The 19,841-nt window shown below is 42.9% G+C and overlaps 1 protein-coding gene across 2 annotated transcripts in view; it reads right to left on the reverse strand.

The window, feature by feature from the left end:
- Positions 1–314: 314 nt before the first annotated feature.
- Positions 315–19,841, reverse strand: part of grnb (granulin b) — a 28,044-nt gene continuing 8,517 nt past the window's right edge. The window contains 12 exon segments of one of the 2 annotated variants that reach the window (NM_001140047.1): positions 315–1,811; positions 3,382–3,639; positions 5,267–5,500; positions 5,749–6,018; positions 6,516–6,752; positions 7,123–7,374; positions 7,622–7,719; positions 7,875–8,022; positions 8,135–8,226; positions 16,794–16,923; positions 17,165–17,256; positions 17,536–17,671. In NM_001140047.1, coding sequence (NP_001133519.1) covers positions 1,668–1,811; positions 3,382–3,639; positions 5,267–5,500; positions 5,749–6,018; positions 6,516–6,752; positions 7,123–7,374; positions 7,622–7,719; positions 7,875–8,022; positions 8,135–8,226; positions 16,794–16,923; positions 17,165–17,256; positions 17,536–17,671 — 2,091 coding nt within the window. In that variant the 3' untranslated portion in view covers positions 315–1,667. 2 annotated transcript variants of the gene reach the window in all.

The raw sequence follows: 19,841 nt of genomic DNA on the forward strand, positions 1-19,841 counted from the left end.
AGGCAAGTCAGTTAAGAACAAATGATTATTTACAATGATGGCCAAACCCTAACGATGCTGGGCCAATTGTGTGCCGCCCCATGGGACTCCCAATCACGTCCGGTTGTGATACAGCCTGGAATCGAACCAGGGTCTATAGTGATGCCTCTAGACCACTGCACCACTCAGGGGCCCTGAGTATGACCCCTCTATGATAAGGTGAGACTCTCACAGAGAAGTACATAACTTCTGAGGGGTGAAAGGGGGAGGGCAGAAGTGCATAGGAAGTTCAGCATCCTTTCCTAGGGTATATCCATAAACCATAGCCTCCCAGGTTCAGACAAAAACATGACTCATCCATTGTTTATTATTGTACTATAGTGCAGCTCAACACAAAATGGTTTTCCCTACCGAAGAACAAAAACTGAAATATCTAAAACAATTTTATTTCACCTCAGTGGCATACACTGACACAGAACTCCCCTTCAAAAGATAAAATATATGATAAAGAAACTATAATTAACCAAGAAACATGTCCTTCGTTTAACATGACATTCATGTAAAAAACACAAACAAATCCAAAACAAAACTATAGAGTACAGATACAAATTTGGGACATTAGTCGGGAATGGGATGAGAGCTATGTGCTCACTGGTATTGTTTGCATTGACTTTCAAAGTATTATTACTGGTTAGCATTACAACGGCTGGTAGAACAGAGTGCTTAGTATCAATTTTGTTATCAACTAACATTGTACTAACCAATCATACTGGATTCACTTCCCCATCACCTGTTCAAGCACCACAAATTGCATGTAGAAACCATTAAACTGGGGTTTACCAATAATTCCTATACTGAAAATCAAAAGTTTATCAACAATGGGCATTATGACATCAAGAAAAAATGGCTATGACTTAAGGGGTTTGAGTGACAGTATTTCTTATTTTAATGACAGAAAACTGTCAGAGGCTGGACCATTTTGATGTTCACAGAAAGTGATGAACCCAGGCCAGAGGGCAAAACATACATACATTTTTTTTTTTTTTTTTTTAAATCGAGCAAAAAGTTCAATCAAAGTAACACTGTCGGCTGATCAATGGCTCTGTAGTGCATCCAGAAAGAACGATATACTAACGCTCACTAATGCTAGGTTGTGCCTGCAGCAAAGAAACATGAAAAATCAGCTCTCTTGTACTATGTAGCTGTGTTCTTGAAAGAGTTTGGAATAAAATACATTTTTGATACATCTTAAAGCAGGCTTATTCTGGAGAATGATAATTCTTGTTCCAAGAGAGTATAATACATTCATCTTTCTCATTTGCATAGAGAAAATGGCATATGGGGCAGTAGTAACAAGCGTAAAGACATTGAGACAAACCTACAAGCTAGCTGCTTTAAAATAATAAAAAATAAAACTTTGGGATGGGCATTGGATGGAGATGCTGAATTCTCTACTTCCAACCATTTCTATTTCCTGTTCTACCCCAATTGAACCAAATCAAATCACTTACACAAAAAAAACATACAAAATAAATCTCCTGTCCCTTGTCCAGTGTCCATAAGGTTGTTTGTTCCTCTTATGGAATGTTCTGCAGGTTAGGTTGTGTGCTGGAGTGAGGAACATCAGATCAGTGCTGCATCCTGATTGGCTCAGAGTCCAGATCAGTGCTTCCCGATTTAGCTCAAAGTCAAAACGGAACAAAGTCTTTCTTTTTGTCATGGCTGTAGAACATGTCCCAGGTCAACTCAGCCTGCTGGGAGCAGCCTCCCCGCTCCAGGTCACATGTGTATCCCATGGGGCAGCAGTGCCTGGTGTCCGTGCAGCATATGGCCTGTGAAGAGAAAGCGAGTTTAAAGGATTAGTTCTGGATTTTACAACTCGATGTTAGATGATTCCTCACTCTGAAAGCAGTCTATGGGTCAGTAGAAAATAATCCATGGTTATGTTCTTTAAAACAGCCACCACAAACTTCAACTAACTTTAGCCACCACAACCTAACAATCAATGGAAGTAATTGGGGCATTTGAGCATATACATATATATATATTTTTTTTTTTACAGCATCAGAGTCTCAGACGCCTCTTCCTGATTGGCTAAACAACCGTACGTGCATTTACTACTTTATGCACAATTGTTTTACGTAGCTGCTGCTCCCTCTGCTGCAGCTTCCCCCTCCCTTCCTGTTCTCACTCACCCCGCCGTGATGATTGGACGTCTGTCTTGTGTAAGCAATGACTGTATACATGAGTGGACAAAGCCATCGATCAAGTGACATCAGTCATTCCTATATGAAGATTCAATAGCGCATTAAAGCCAAATGAAGTTGGTTAAGATGATGTCTCATGGAAACCTAACATGCGCAGTTTGAGCTACTCCAGGAAGAGAAGTTGCAGGCTAGCTCAGTCCTGCCCCGTCATTGAGTAATTCAAGTTGAAGGCCGACTAGGGTACTGCAGGATGCCATGAGCAACTCAATTATCGGTATAACAGCCTTGTATTCAAAGTCAGGGGAACTGCAGTGGGATCACCCCAAAAATGTTATTTTGTAACCCAAAAACCCCCCAAAAATATATACTGTCAAGGAGGTGTGTAAACAAAACTCCTTAAAAATTTGGCAAGACAAGAAGTTGGGGTATGGGGGAGACAAAAATACTGATACCTACATATAAAAACATTTTTGGATTAGCCAAATAGGAACTGTTCACATTGGAATTTTGTTGTGTAGACAGGGTAGGCTAAACGTTACATGTAGACTACGTACATTGTCACATAGGCAGGAGCACGGAACGGAACGACGCCATGCCACTTCTTCGAATGTTACTGGTTTAAATAAATTGGAGCAAAGTTGAATCAATATCTCACAAGATCACTTAATGACAAATGAATATAAAATACCAATATCACAGCGTAGCATAACTCTTATGTTAGACTAAAGACATCAGGCAATTCCTTATGAGATTTTAAGAGGAGTGTGCTCATGTGCCTAAAACTCATTGCACACCACTGTGGTTTGATTGAAACAAAATACAGACAGGCTAGCTTATTCACACCATCTGCTCTAAAAGTCACTCACGAAATAGTACTTCTACATTATGAAGGGAGGGGGAGCAGCTGCTATGTTAAAAAAAAAAAAATGTGGGTAATGTAACAAATGTACAGAACGTTTTAAGGTTGTTTAGATATGGGGAAGCGGTGTCCCGGAGGACAGGGCAGTTCAATCTGGTCGCGCAGCCTCAGCCAAATTTTTTGTTTTTAAAGGCTACATTTCCTTTATGTACCAAATATGGAGTTGATTTAAGAACATCTCAACTTGTCAAATGTACACACATTTCCCATCTACATCAAAATTCAAGGTTCCATATTTCAAGTTAGGATTTTCATTCCAAGTAACCGTTTCACTACCTTTGGTGCAGGGCAGCAGGACCATTCTGTGGGTGAGGTCTTACAGCAGGTTTCCAGTTTGGGACAGCTGTACTCTCCAGTGCTGTCACACTTCACATCTATACTCATCTCTGCTGCCCTCTGCTGGGACTCTGCTACCTTTGTCAGGGGCACCGTACTGAGGACTATAGCCTCTACCAGTTTCTCACAGGTCCCAGTCTGCATGTTGCAGCTGTAGCCCTGGGGGCAGCAGTGCTCATGGTCTGTACAGCAAACAGCCTGTGGATTGGGGGCGAGAAGGAGAGAGTCAACAAACGCGGCGAAACGGGGAATTCAGAAAGTAGTCAGACCCCTTTTTCCACATTTTGTTACATTACAGCCTTACTCCAAAATTGAATACATTTTTCCTCATTAATCTACACACAATACCCCATAACGACAAAGCAATAACAGGTTTAGATTTTTTTGCAAAATTATTATTATTATTATTTTTTTTTAAAACAGATACCATATTTACGGTAAGTATTCCCTTTGCTATGAGACTCGAAATTGAGCTCAGGTGCATCCGTTTTCCATTGATCATCCTTGATGTTTCTACAACTTCATTGGAGTCCACCTGTGGTAAATTCAATTGATTGGACATGATTTGGAAAGGCACACACTCGTCTATATAAAAAGGTCCACAGTTGACAGTGCATGTCTGAGCAAAAACCAAGCCATGACGTCGTAGGAATTGTCCGTAGAGCTCCGAGACAGGATTGTGTCGAGGCACAGATCTGGGGAAGGATACCAAAACATTTCTGCAGCATTGAAGTTCCTTAAGAACACAGTGGCCTCCATCATTATTAAATGGAAAAAGGTTGGAACCACCAAGACTCCGAGCTGGCGGGCGGCCAAACTGAGCAATTGGGGGAGAAGAGCCTTGGTCAGGGAGGTGACCAAGAACCTGATGGTCACTCTGACAGAGCTCTAGAGTTCCTCTGTAGAGATGGGAGAACCTTCCAAAAGGACAACCATCTCTGCAGCACTCCACCAATCAGGCCTTTACGGTAGAGTGGCCAGACGGAAGCCACTCCTCAGTAAAAGGCAAACGATAGTCTGAGAATCCAAGCGGGCTATGAGAAACAAGATTCTCTGGTCTGATGAAACCAAGATTCAACTCTTTGGCCCGAATGCCAAGCTTCACGTCTGGAGAAAACCTGGCACCATCCCAAAGGTGAAGCATGGTGGCAGCAGCATCATGCTGTTGGGGATGTTTTTCAGCGGCAGGGACTGCGAGACTAGTCAGGATCGAGGCAAAGATTAACAGGGAGCAAAGTACAGAGAGATCCTTGATGAAAATCTGGTTCAGAGCACTCAGTACCTCAGACTGGGGCGAAGTTTCACCTTCCAACAGGACAATGACCCTAAGCACACAGCCAAGGCAACGCAGGAGTGGCTTCGGGACAAGTCTATGAATGTCCTTGAGTGGCCCAGCCAGAGCCTGGACTTGAACCCGATCTAACATCTATGGAGAGACCTGAAAATAGCTGTGCAGCGACGCTCCCCATCCAACCTGACAGAGCTTGAGAGGATCTGCAGGGAAGAATGGGAGAAACTCCCCAAATACAGGTGTGCCAAGCTTGTAGCGTCACACCCAAAATGACTCAAGGATTTAAATCGCTGCTTCAACAAAGTACTGAGTAAAGGGACTGAATACTTATGTAAATGTGATATAACATTTTGTTATAAATTTGCTAAAAGTAAAATAAAATAAATAATATTGTCTGTAGATTGAGGGGGGAAAAAAACAATTTAATCCAGGCAGTAACGTAACAATGTGGAAAATCTCAACGGTTCTGAATACTGTACGAATGCACTGTATATAAATCCAATCCATTATCACAGAAAGTCAATGGCGACGCACCTTGACCAGGGGACAGCAGCCCCATTCGCCCGTGGGCAACTTGCAGCAGGTGGCCCCCGAGGCACAGCTGCTCTTGTCGTCACACTTTACGTCTTTCAACATGGCTCCCTCAGTCAGGGCCTTCTCTTTGCGGTACCAGGGAATGGTCAGGGGGCCCTTAGTGCAGGAGGTCTTGTGGACATCACAGCTGTAGCCGCTGGGGCAGCAGTGGTCTCCGTTGGCACAGCACACCGCCTGGGGAGGAGCAGACCATTTACAGAGAGGTCATACAGAGATTACTAGTGTATAAATCACTACTTCACCATGTCATTTCAGCCAGCCTTATGCTCCACAAGGAGCAAAGAGAAGTAAGTAACAATTAACCATTTTTAGCATTTTCAGCTGCAAATTTTCTGTTACATTGCCATTGCTTTGTTCATCATAAATAATAATAATATCTTGAAAAGTTGCCACGGCCAAAGTCCCCAGAGTAGCCTTCTTACCTTTGGCAGGGGGCAGCATCCCCACTTGCCAGACTTGTTCATGAAGCAGCAAGTGGTATATTTGGGACAGCTGGTGTGGGGGTCACACATGTTCTTGGCTAGGGGGAAGGAGGGGGCACTGGCTTGAGGAAGCACTCTGTGCAGGAGCAGGGCTGGCACCTTGGGGATCCAGGGCAAGCTGAGGGTCCCAGCTTTGTCACAGGTCTGCTCGGCCACATTACACGTGTAGCCTTTAGGGCAGCAGTGCTCGTGGTCATCGCAGCACACCGCCTAAAGGGCAACAATAACATTATTTCAAATCCTAACTTAAGCATTAAGAGCCCTTGTTTTGCAATCACCAAAAATCGAGGCTGGTATTCACAAAGAGGCGTGCTGAGCCCACAGGAGGTTTGTGGCACATTAATTGGGGAGAACGGGCTTGTGGTAATGGCTGGAGCGGAATAGAATGGTACCAAATACAGCAAACACATGGAAACCATGCGTTTGATGGCATTGCATTCACTCCGGCCATTATCAGGAGCCATCCAAATATTGACATAATAACCATCATATCAGAGTAAACTTGGAATTTAACCCCAAAAATGTATTTTAAGCGTACTACGTCACCACACACAGCCTTTTATCTGCAACAAGTCAATTTGATGGAAACATCTCTGGTGGGAAAATGCTCATATTGTTTTTATGAGAGTATTCGCATGAAAATCTGTCGCTGATTGAATGGTAAGATCGTTATTGAAACCACCAGATGGGGGGAAAAGTTAACTCACATGAGGTAGAGGACAGCATGCCCACTGTCCTGAGTTCTGTCTGCAGCAGGTGGTGCCCCCGGGGCAAATGGTCTGTTCGTCACACTTCTCAGTGGCCAGTTGTGCCTGGGTGGTGAGTGCTGGCACCTTGGTGACCCACGGCATGTTGAAGCCTAAGGGGTCATCGCAGCTACTGGCCTCCAGGTTACACACAGTGCCGTGGGGGCAGCAGTGGAGGTGGTCATCGCAACACACAGCCTGAGGGCCACAGAGAACGCACGGAGTTGTTATTACATGATGTAACAGCTAGGCTACCTTTAGGCTATGAACGTGATGCTTATTTGCCTCGGATTTAATGAAAATGACTCACAGAGATGATTGGAAACAAGGACTATTCATAAGTGTATCAAATTAGCACCACTTGGAGTGACTGTACAGGGACAGTAGTGTTTTCCCAATTAGTCAATTCAAGTCCAGTTACTTTAGGAATAGAATTTAACATGGACGTCATTTAATCAATTACAACCGGAGGTTAGGTTACCTAAAGTGAACTAAAAGGTTAGACCCTTAACAAGGACTGGACTTGGAAAATAAGTCAGTGGAGGGGTAAATGTGGAAATGTTCATACATTGGGCAGGGGGCAGCATGCCCAGTTTCCTGTGGTGGTCTTGCAGCACGTGGATTTGCCCGGGCACAACGTGGATTTGTCACATATGCTGTTGGGCAGCGGCTCCTCCTGCGACACATAGCTAAAGGCGGGCACCTTGTCCAGCATGGGTACCAGGGCAGAGCCCGAAGAGGGGTCATCACACGTACTCTCTGCCAGGTTACAGATGGTCCCGTGGGGGCAGCAGTGGAGGTGGTCATCACAACACACAGCCTAGGGGGAAGTCAAAGGAATTAGTGCGGGGGGGGGGGGGCTCAGGAGGCGTCTACAGTGTATACAGCGTTTCTGTTCTCATATCTGTAATGCTACAAGACAAATTTAACACCACTGACCGTAAAAAAAGAGCAGCACTCACTTTCAATATTAATAAATGAACTTAACTCAGGTCAGGGTCTCAAGGGCTGAGCACTACTGTCAAGAATTATTGCTGACACACACATACACAAATTGTTTACAGTACCTTGGGTAGCGGGCAGCAGGCCCATTCTCCATTTAGTAATTTACAGCACGTGGTTCCATCAGCGCAGGCCACAGAGTCGTTGCAGGGCACAGCATTGACTGAAGGCCACAGAGCACACACATTCACATGTTAATGTATGGACATTACACTTCTGTCGCTATGCAACTTTTCATCTGGAATATTCCCACTGAGTCTGTTGCAAATCGATGTTAACATCATGCGCCAACGTTTGATGTGTAACGTTGTCTCTGACCTGTGCTCTGTAGGGATGTCGTGGTCAATGTGGCGGGGAATTTGACAGCCATGGAAGTTTGGCCGTGTTCAGACACACAGGTGCTCTGTTCCAGGTCACAGGTGGTTCCCTCAGGACAGCAGTGGATGTGGTCTGGACAACACACAGCCTGAGGAGAGCAAGAGGGGACTTGATACAGCTGAATCAAACAGGAGCTGATATTTCCTGGCAGCTGAATATGGATGTGTGGTGAGTTATTGGGTTGAGAGCAGATGACTCACACTTGGCATAGGGCAGCAGCCATAGCTCCTATCCCCCAGCAGGCAGCAAGTGGTCTCATCAGGACACGATGACACCTTGTCTGGGCAATCCACTAAAAAGAGATGCACATAATTCTTATTATTTTCTTAGAGGACTACAAGACTGCATAACCACCGATTCAGCTGGAAAATTACAGGTTTACACTACAAAATCAACTAGCAACATTCAGTAGCCAGGGATTAGGGGGGAGAAGCGGTTGGTGTTAAGTTCATATTTTAATGCTAAATTGTAATTATTTCACCTCCATGGCCTATTTATTGCCTTACCTCCCTACATTTGCACACACTGTACATCGATGTTTCTATTGTGTTATTGACTGTACATTTGTTTACCCCATGTGTAACTGTTGTCACACTGCTTTGCTTTATCTTGGCCAAGTCACAGTTGTAAATGAGAACCTGTTCTCAACTGGCCTACCTGGTTAAATAAAAAAAATAATCCATATATTTGTTATCAAGGTGCTATCACTCTTAATAGTACGCCTGCGCAGAAGTCTCACTGTAGATAGACCTGGCCTGAGTGCGATGGCAACTATGTATGGTAGAAATACGGTGAAGTAACCCTCGTTAAACTGGAACCTTGTCGTTGTTTCATTTCGAGTTAACATTGGTAGCAGAGGATGGTTAATAACTACAATCTGACACCTCGCTTCGACGAGAAGAGGTCGTATGAAAGTTGGAAAAATGTCATTTGAATCCGGACACGGGTTACTAACCTGGACAACAAAAAGCAAGCACTTGCGGTGGTATTATCACTCGAGGGAAGAGCGAGAGATACAGCACTGGAAATATCCCTGGAGGATTTGAACAAGGATGACGGTGTGTGAACTTTGATTAGAGCACTGGGTCTGTGTTTCTTAAAGAGAAAGACAGTGCCTACATAGAATATTAAAAAACGGGCAGTGTTACTGGAGACATTTCAGTTGCAATGACGGACTACATAATTGCTTTCGAACAGAGGTACAATAGGATGCAGTGGTTAGGAAGACATGGTTCTCCCGGATGCAGTGTTCGTTTTCAAGTTAGTAGATACTACCTGGACGGTAGGGAGAAAGAGTTGGCTTTGACTGCTTGTACTTTGCTGACATTTGCGTCAATGAAGTCGGCACTAAAGATACTTTTGGGTGAAAAGACGTCTGCCGCGCAAATAACAGATGGAATGCAAGTGAGTGACGCGGCATATTACACTGAGCAGCAGAGAAAAAAGGTGCCAACAAGTCACGTTCTCAAGACAACTGGTCGAGGGCGCCATTTCCCGGAACAAATCCAATGGACAGGCATGGAAGGAGATCAACATTTTCTATTTGTCAAAGCACTTACCATTGGGTTAAAGACCGTCCTCATAAAAATGAACAAGTTAAACTAACAGAGGAAAATTTAAACAGATAGAGCAGTGTAACATTACACTGTTTTCAAACAAATCTGCTTCTAATACAGATCTCTTTATAGTTGAATCCTTAGGATCTGCTATGATTGATACTGCATGTACAAGCACAGTGTGTGGTGCAAAATGCCTTGCTAGCTATGTCAGTGAACTAAATATGAAAGGAGTACAAAATATGATTGACACACCAAGCAACAAAGTGTTCAAATGTGGATATGGGAGAATCGTCCATTCTACCAACAGAGTCAAGATACCAGCAAAAATGGGTCAGACTAAGAGTCACATTGAAACATAGGTGGTCCCTGTAGATATCCCCTTACTATCCTGACTGGTTGCATCACTGTCTGGTACGGCAATTGCTCGGCCTCTGACCGCAAGGCACTACAGAGGGTAGTGTGTACGGCCCAGTACGTCTGCCTGCCATCCAGGACCTCTACACCAGGCGATGTCAGAGGAAGGCCCTGAAAATTGTCAAAGACCCCAGCCACCCCAGTCATAGACTGTTCTCTCTACTACCACATGGCAAGCGATACAAAAAGGCTTCTCAACAGTTTTTACCCCCAAGCCATAAGTTTCCTGAACAGGTAATCAAATGGCTACCCGGACTATTTGCATTGTGTGCCCCCCCCCCCCCACAACCCCTCTTTTACACTGATGCTACTCTCTGTTTATCATATATGCATAGTCACTTTAACTATACATTCATGTACATACTACCTCAATTGGCCCGACCAACCAGTGCCCCCGCATATTGGCTAACCGGGCTATCTGCATTGTGTACTCGCCACCCACCAACCCCTCTTTTACGCTACTGCTACTCTCTGCTTATCATATATGCATAGTCACTTTAACCATAGCTACATGTACATACTACCTCAATCAGCCCGACTAACCGGTGTCTGTACGTAGCCTTGCTACTGTTATAGCCTCGCTACTGTATATAGCCTTGTTACTGTTATTTTTCACTGTCTTTTTTACCCTTGTTTTTATTTCTTTACTTACCTATTGTTCACCTAATACTTTTTTTGCACTATTGGTTAGAGCCTGTAAGTAAGCATTCCACTGTAAGGTCCACACCTGTTGTATTCGGCGCACGTGACAAACTTTGAATTGATTTATTAAGCAAAGCTTCCCTCAAGAAGGCAGGGGCTGTACTAGACATAAAAAATGACAAGGAAGTGATGTTTAAACAACCAGTGACCCTTGAACTTACTACCTCAGGCTACTATTGTGTAAACATTTTAGACAAAGACATCAGAGTCCATGTAAAAATGAAATTCTGACAGACAGACACAAGAGCAAATGGAGATTGTGTTCATGTTCTCTGGGACTGTCAGAGGAACAAAGTATTAACTTCAAACAGTTTTGACATGCTACAGTTGAGACTTTAGAAATTACTCAGCAGTTCTGGGAATAATGAAGAGTGTATTTACATTCTACGGCAGATAGTTAAGTTGTGAGACTTGCCAGAAATATACAGCAAACCTAAGCTGTTGGTTTGCCACTGGCTTCCAAGTACAATGAACCAGTGGCTGTAGATCTACATGAGCTCGGACCAAGTGTGTGGCACCTTCACATAGTCGACCACTTCACACGCTTCAGCGTTGGAAGCATTGTGAATACAAAGAAACCCAGTGAAATCATCCAGCATTTCATTCATTCCTGGATAAGTGTGCCTGGCCCTTCCCATAAATTGTACAGTGACAATGGAGGAGAATTCAATAATAAGGAACTAAGAGAAATGGCAGAGAAATTCAATATGGAAGTAAAGACAACTGCTGCATACAGTCCATGGAGCAATGGACTTCTGGAGAGACATAATCAAAACACTCGCAGATATCATGTTGAAAGTGCATGGGTGGGACCGCACCTTTCAGCACCACATGCAGCGAGAAAAGCGTTCACTGAAGCAGAGTGTTCAGAGAGAATTCGCAGGGCTCTGCGTAAACAGCTACGACCCACCGATGAGAAGTACGAAACTGGAAACAAAGTGTACTACAAACGAGTTGACTGTCATGAGTGGAAAGGACCAGGAGTAGTCATTGGCCAAGATGGTGTGGTGATATTTTTGAGTCACGGAGGCACCAATGTCAGGGTGCATCACTCAAGATTGCAGAAAGTAAATGATCAACAAGATGGAGGGGCTGTTGCTGAGAATCAGCCTCCTACTGAAAATGACATTAAAAAGACAAACCTACCTGATGTTGCATCCAATGATATGGACACAAATTGACACAGGAAATGGAGCAGTGACCTTCAACCATGACAAAGGTAATACTGTTGAGGGTTCAAATTAGGAAAATGTTCAACAGCCACATGTGTTAAGACAACATGGTTGTTCCAATCTGAAAACTCGAGAAGCTTAAATACAGGGACAGAGAAAGTGTTACTCCACACACAGCAACCGTCATTGGACAAGCACGAAAAGCCAAAGGAAAACACCAGAACTGATACAACTTGCAGTACTCTAAACCCCCCCCCCCCCCCCATTAAAAAAAGGGGACCTAGTCAGTTGTACAACAATGCATTCAACTGAAATTAGTCTTCCGCATTTAAAACATCCCTTCTGAATCAGAGATGTGTGGGGGGCTGCCATAATATCGACATCATCGTTGCCCGGGGTACAGTGGGTTAACTGCCTTGCTCAGGAGCAGAACGACAGATTGTTACCTTGTCAGCTCGGGGATTCAATCCAGCAACCTTTCCAGCTACACTTTCTGGGTCAACAGGGTCAGCTGACCTGATCTCATTGAACCAATGGAAAATCGAGAAAAACAGAATGAGATTTAAAATGATGTACTTGAAACAAAGGACTTGTCATTTGACTCAGTTAAACTACATAAGCTCAGTAATTGGAGGAAAATGTTAGTGTTTGAGGAAGTCAAAGATGGCGGAAAGATGGCGCCGAAGAGGATAGCGGATGTTTTACATGCCCGTAACCAATTGTGCTATTTTGTTCTTTTTTCTTGCGTAGTTTGTAACTTATTTTGTACATAATGTTGCTGCTACCGTCACTTCTTGACATCAGAACTGGGATTACTCACCACGAACTAGAAGAAGCTTTTTCCTTTAACGAGTGCGACGAGAAAGATATACCGCTATCCCGGGAACAGGCCCAGATCCGTCATTTGGGTGAAGAAAAGACGAAGGAAAAGAGGACGCAGATCGGGCTGCCTTTTGAGAATCCGTAGGCGAGCGAGTAAACTCCCATTGCCATCAATTCTACTTGCTAACATGCAATCACTGGAGAAAAAAATAAATAAATTGACCTACGATTATTCTACCAACGGGACATAAAGAACTGTAATATCTTGTGTTTCACCGAGTCGTGGCTGAACGACGACACAGATAATGGAGCTGGAGGGATTTTCCATGCACCGGCAGAACAGAGAAGCTACGTCTGTTCCTTTTTAAAACTACTTTTTTCAAATCATCGTTAGTCGCGTCATGCATTACAATGTATGTATTAAAAATCTAAACACATAGCCCAACAACCTTTGTAGAACAACTAAAGTTACATTAATAACTCTAAATTAAACACTCAACACAGAATAGCCGTAATGTGCGCACTCCCTCAAATCGTTTGGCAAAAATATCCTTTCTATTTTATTCAGCTTTGTTCAATTGCATTCTTCATACTATAAAATAATGCCACGGAATTCTAAGCATATCTTGTCTGCTAAATGAACTAGTGTAGCTCACAGCGATTTGGCATAGCCAGATCAGGACCTAACATAAGGACAACTCCGAGTATGCCATTCTGTTCTTCTGAAATAGACTACATTTTCTTCATATCATGCTTCTTTAGACCTGTCTAAAATAAATAATGATATTACATGGATTTATTGTACTTTTTAAAATGTAGATGTTCCAAAGGTCTTCATCAGTGGCTTGTAGGCTGTGTGTGGAAGCCAGGAGATGCTAAATGTGTTGACGTTAATTAACGGTCAGTTACCGTGAGACACAGTTATTGGCTTGACAGTCACCGGCTGACAATTGTGACCAAAATTTGTGTGCGAAGGTTAACCATTTTGTATTACTCAAGCTGCACCTTTCCATTACGGAGCACAATACCGGATGCTCCCCTTTTAGTCAGACAGTCAGCAAGCTGTTCCTTTTGTGGCCGACCACAGAATCCGCTGGATTCTCTGCTTCAAATACGTTTGTTAATGCTACTAATCTCGAGACGAAGTCTTTTCTCTGTGACAGACTTGGTTGGCTTCACAGCATCAACTAAGAAGTAGTTGTCAGTGACACAAACTACAGGTAGAATGTGCCGTATTGTCTCACCAGTGATAAGCTCTGAGAACAGAGTTGCCAGAAAGATGGCATTGTCAATTACATCCAAAAGAGCAAGAGTTTCTCAGGCAAGTTTGCTTCGGACAATCCTTCTGATCCTTTTTGACTGCCAACAGAAAGGTGAGAATCTTCCTCCTCCTATTAACACGATTTAGATGTCCACCTTGTGTCTCCATCTGTAAGGTTCCCTAGGGAAGCATCACTGAAGACAACTCATTTCAGAGTCATCTTTTGGAACATGCTGAAACTTTAGTCACTTGATGTTATTTCAGTTTACAAACTACTTTCTTTGCCTCATGAATGATTTGTATAGTGGTGTGTTTTGTGTTGGATGCCAAGTTGTAGCCATCTAACATTTTAAAAATCAGGTCTACTTTGTTGCATCAGTATTTTTCCATCAACTATAATAAACTCTATGCCAACATAACAAAAACTATCATGCTCCTCACGGCCGACCTGAAAAACAACTGAGGTGTGGAATCACAGTTGTAGCAAAGGTCTGTGAGCCACCCCAGATGAAGTCATCAACATGACAGACAAGTACTCCAGTCATATTGAAGTCTTGGTCAAGCCAATAGAAGACTGCAGGATCCACTTGTGACATTTTTCCACCTGTATTCAGCATTGTTGCCTTGACTTTGTTGTACCAGTAGAGTGTGGCTGTAATGCATCCGGGAAAAAAGCCATGCCTTTGTGTGGCTGTAATGCATCCGGGAAAAAAGCCATGCCTTTTGCTGCCAGTGGCCATTGTGCTGAGCGCTCCGAATCACCTCTCACTCACATGGCTCTCCATCACGTGATCGGATCTTTCTCGCAGGCTACAAATCAAGAGACACGTCGGGGACACAACTGTGCACGTCCTTATCCAACTCTGAGGTGCATATTGAAGATATTGGAAGAACTTTCCACATTTACATGTCGTCAGCCAACAAAATGAGTAGGCCTAACGAACAACAAAAGCACTAACCTATATCAATCTACTGTCCCCCATAGTATTCAAGTTCACCTATTCTATTCTGTGCAAGAAATAAATATTCCAAAAATAGTCTGGGACAGTTGTGCGATAGTTCCCAAATTAATACAACCACTAGCATCCCCAAAACGTTTTTACGCAATGTGTCAGACGCAATAGATAAGAACGTTTAGCTTAAAATGTTGATAAACTATTAGGCTATTTCTTCACATTATAAGCGCAGCAATGCACACTTGGTAGGAGGCTATAAGCGCGGGAAAAAACTATTGACTGCAAATGCAATTATGCATGTAATGCTTTTATTATAAAGGCGCATTTTTTTAATGGTGAAAATTATCTTCCCAAACTTCAAATTCACACTCTGCTTATGTATGCCAGTTAGGCTTTACACCCCTTGTAAAGCTGATTAATGTGTTTACATTTTAAAGAAGTTATTTGGCCACTTTAGTTGTGATACAAACCTTATCAAAACATAGGCCTATTGGCTAGGTAACATGAGGTGTGCGACTCGAAAAAGTGGCGGGAAAAACAGGCTTTGTTTCTTATGCTGGGCATCATTCATTCAAGTAATGTTGTCACCCATCAGACTAGTCTTGATTTAAATCTTGTCTTTACATATACTAAATAATATGTGTGAAATGTGTTGTGTAGGCAACAGCCCTACACACAACCCATTTGTAATGAGTAACTTCAATAAAACTTGGGACATTTCATTATTTTGTTGATGTTTTATTTGTCTAAGCCTCTAAAGGATCGGACCCTTTTTTTTAATTTTAGCCTAAAATGACATGCCTGCCTGTAGCTCAGGACCTGATGCAAGGATATGCATATTCTTGATACCATTTGAAAGGAAACACTTTCCACAAGTTTGTGGAAATGTGAAATTATGTAGGAGAATATAACACAGATCTGGTAAGATAAAACAAAAAAAAGCATGCATTGTCAAAAAAAAAATTATCTTTGAAATGCAAGAGAAAGGCCATTATCATTTAGGAGTGTAGGCGCAATTTAGATTTTGGCCACTGGCAAAAAAAGGAGTGATGGCAGCAGTGTATGTGCAAAGTTTCAGACTGATCCAATGAACCATTGCATTACTGTTCAAAATGTTGTATCAAGTCTGCCCAAATGTGCCACATTGGTCAATTGATACATTTTAAAGTACATAACTATAGAGAACATACAAAAATTATATGGTAATATTTTTTTTATAGTTTACACACACCCAGGAATGTCATACATAATGGATAATTAGCTTCCCTACAGAAAAAACACTAACCTTCCCACATCTAGATATGGGGGGTGGGTGTGGGGCCAGAGACAGCAGGGGTTCAAACTATAGAACCCAGTTCCTACATTTGAATATAAAAATGTATTTATTTTATCAAACAAAACTATGCTACATTCTCTCTCTGGGACCCTCAGGATGACAAATCAGAGCAAGATTACTGAATGTAAGTACATTATTTACCGTCAGAGGTTAATGTATCAAGCCAGTTGCCGTGACAAAAGTTTTGTTGTTGTGCACTCTCTTCAAACAATAGTATGGTATTTTTTCACTGTAATAGCTACTATAAATTGGACAGTGCAGTTAAATTAACAAGAATGTAAGCTTTCTGTCCATATAAGACATGTCTATATCCTGGGAAATGTTCTTGTTACTTACAGCTTCATGCTAATCACATTAGCGCACGTTAGCTCATCCGTCCCGCGTGGGGGGGGGGGGTTTGGGTTGTGACACACCGATCCCGTAAAAAAGTTGGAGATTGTTATGTTCATGTTTTAAGTATCCCTATATTTCTGTTATTACGGTGTCATCACTATTATTAGTACGCATGCACAGTAGTCTCACTGTAGATGGACCTGGCCTGAGTGCGATGGCAACTATGTACTGTGGAAATAGTGACGTAAACGTTGTTCAACTGGAACCTAGTCGCATCATTTTGCATTAACAGTTGGTGCCTCACCATCGTTGGGGACGGCAGGGGTCTTCTTAGCCAGTGGGGTCTGTGTGTTGGGGGAAGTGCATATATCATGCTCCAGGTCACAGGTTGTATTGCCCGGGCAACAGTGGAGTTTGTCGGTACAGCACACAGCCTGTACAGAACACACGTTGATTAAACACGTAATTCATCAGTTTTGAAATGCTCAACCTCTTCATGTCCCCATTTCTCTTTAGCTACCCTTTCCTCATGTTGAAACACTCTTAGACTAAGAACTGTCCGTCACATGTATCTTACACAGACAGTGTGCAACACATATCGTGCAATACACAGCTGAATAAAATGCTTGAGATTATGTGACCCAGGGTCTTCTGTACTGCCCCAGTTCCACTCACCTCCAGGTAGGGGCAGCAGCCATAGTCGCCAATGGTCAGCAGGCAACAGGTGGTTCTGTCTGGGCATCTGCTCGTACCACCTGGGCAGGTCACTGCTTATCCAACCACCAGGAACAGACAGACACATGGGGAAAATAAATATTAATAAGAGAACGGTGTTGTGTTCATTAGGCACCAAACCGAAGGCAACAGAATGAAAAGGAATAAACTGTGGACTTTTCCAATAGAAAATATATTTTTCATTTGTAGCATTAATTATTATATTTTTTTTTAAATCCCATTGTTTGCCCTAATGGAGACCAGCCTGGAACATAATTCAACAACAACTTCACGATGATCTTGTTGTTTATTTCTGTCTGTTCCTTCAGTACCCGTCTGCTTCTTCATTGCAGGCCCCTTTTCCCTCATGGCAAAGGTCTCCAGGGTGGGAGACACACACTTGGAGTGGGCTAGATCACACTTGGTGCCCTCTGGACAGCAGTGCATCTTGTCCTCACAGCACACTGCCTTGAGAGAGAACAGAAAACAAACATTTAGAATGCTTCAGAATAGGGTGTGGAAGGACCACCAGAGGGCAGGCTGGGCTCACGGATAGTAGCCCAACAAGGCATGTGAGACAAGGTAACCAGAGTCAATTAAGCACAGCTGACGGTACTAATGAGATATTCTCTTTCCCCTACAAGAGAGAGGATGGAACCAGCAAGAAGAGGGGAAGATAAACTATCTCTGGAGAATGGCTACGGAGAGAGAGGTGCTATCCAAGAAGACCCATTAAAACGGTGACGACCCAATATGTGATTGTTGTTATAGTTTGAAGATAATCGTAATGTGATCCTGTGTCATCTAAAGAAGAAGATGTATGTTGTTCCTTTGGAGATTCTCATTGACTGTGTTGGAGTGTTTGTATTGTCAGAAATCCCTCAATAGACAACTGTGTTGAATCAAGAAAACCTACTCTGGACTCGTTTATTCCACCTTTCCACTTTAGAGTGACACCAAATAACTTGGTCCGCTCACAGGTTATTAAATAGCAAATCCAACTCTGCCATTAGTTTTTGTTGTGTATTATGCAGAGATGGCAAAGATGCATTAAAATGTATCTCATTACAAAATAAAGTCTTCAGAGCTTTGTGGCCACTGATAACCCCCCCCCCCAAAAAAAATAATATATTTGGGCAGAATTGGTGTTAGAAATGAGATCTTGTTTGCATTACCATGACGTAATTAGAGGTGCGATGGAGGCGCAAAAGTGTGTGTGAAAGAAAGTTGAGGCACAGGACTCACTTCTCGAGTTCACTTCCCCCTTTTGGAACAAATTCACTGAAATATCCTCACTCTGGAAGCGCATCCTTGTGCTTCAACTTTCTTTTCAAGGTCTTCTGCCAACACCTCTCATGTCTTCACACAATAGTGCCATAAGACTTCTGATCAGTGGTGGAAGTATTAATTTATTCCCAGTACGGTACCCCCTGTGTGTGCACCCTCGTGTGCAATACCAAACATAGATTTACATATAGAATCCCTCTTCATTTAATAGGATCTCTGTGGGCATAACAGTAAAAATGTGTTGTTTATTACCTTTTAAATATCGCATTAACATAACCGGTTATGTTGTCATCTGATTGTCAAACAATTACTTCAGCAGGCTCCTCCTGAAAGCCTGGCTACCTGCGCACGTTTGCCCACTCTAAAATAAATGATTGAATCCATACAGTGCACCCGCCATTTGACGAATGAAAAGAGACGTCTGTGACAAGACACCAAGAAGTCTTGTCATTCATTTGGCCTACATTTGAAACCAGGGTTGATGCGTCCACTGTCCGCGCACGCCTCCGTCACTCATCTCTGCCTTGTTATCGTCGAAACACACCGCATTATGGATCGTATTTCACACGTTTTCAAGTCCATTTTGGAAATGTTTCATGCGGGTGACATGCGGTAATGATAAATAGATTACAGTTCTTGGCATCTTTGTTTAATTGTCGTCATAGGCTCAACATAACGTTGATGATGTGGTTGTTACAAGGAGCACATGAATGAGCTCTTTAAAATCACCAGTCAGGATTCCTATTTCGACTCAGCCATGCCTCATTGCCCGTCCAACATTTCCTCATCTCCCACACATTCTAATGCGACTAGCCCCGATGCTCCTCCCTCTTTTCCCCCTGCCCCGCTACAAAGTTCCTCCCTGCAGGTAGTCACCGAGGTGCTAAAGGAGCTCCTTACACTTGACCCCCCAAAAAATCTGGATGAGATGGTTTAGATCCTTTCTTCTTTAAGGTTGCTGACCAAGCCTATCTCTGACATTTTTAACCTGTCTCTCCTCTCTGGGGAGGTTCCCATTGCTTGGAAGGCAGCCACGGTGGTCCTTTCTTTAAAACGGGGAGATCAAGCTGATCCTAACTGTTATAGGCCAATTTTATTTTGCCCTGCTTATTAAAAGTGTTGGAAAAACTTGTCAGTAATCAACTGACTGGCTTTCTTGATGTCTATAGTATTCTCTCTGGTATGCAATCTGGTCTCCGCTCACGTTTTGGATGTGTCACTGCAACCTTGATTCTAAGCAATGTTGTGCTGTTATTTTTATTGACTTGGCCAAAGCTTTTGATACGGCAGACCATTCCATTCTTGTGGGCAGGCTAAGGAGTATTGGTGTCTCTGAGGGGTCTTTGCGCCT

The sequence above is a fragment of the Salmo salar genome, chromosome 28, assembly GCF_965601325.2.
Source record: "Salmo salar chromosome 28, fSalSal1, whole genome shotgun sequence".
In the NCBI taxonomy this organism is placed as follows: Eukaryota; Metazoa; Chordata; class Actinopteri; order Salmoniformes; family Salmonidae; genus Salmo; species Salmo salar.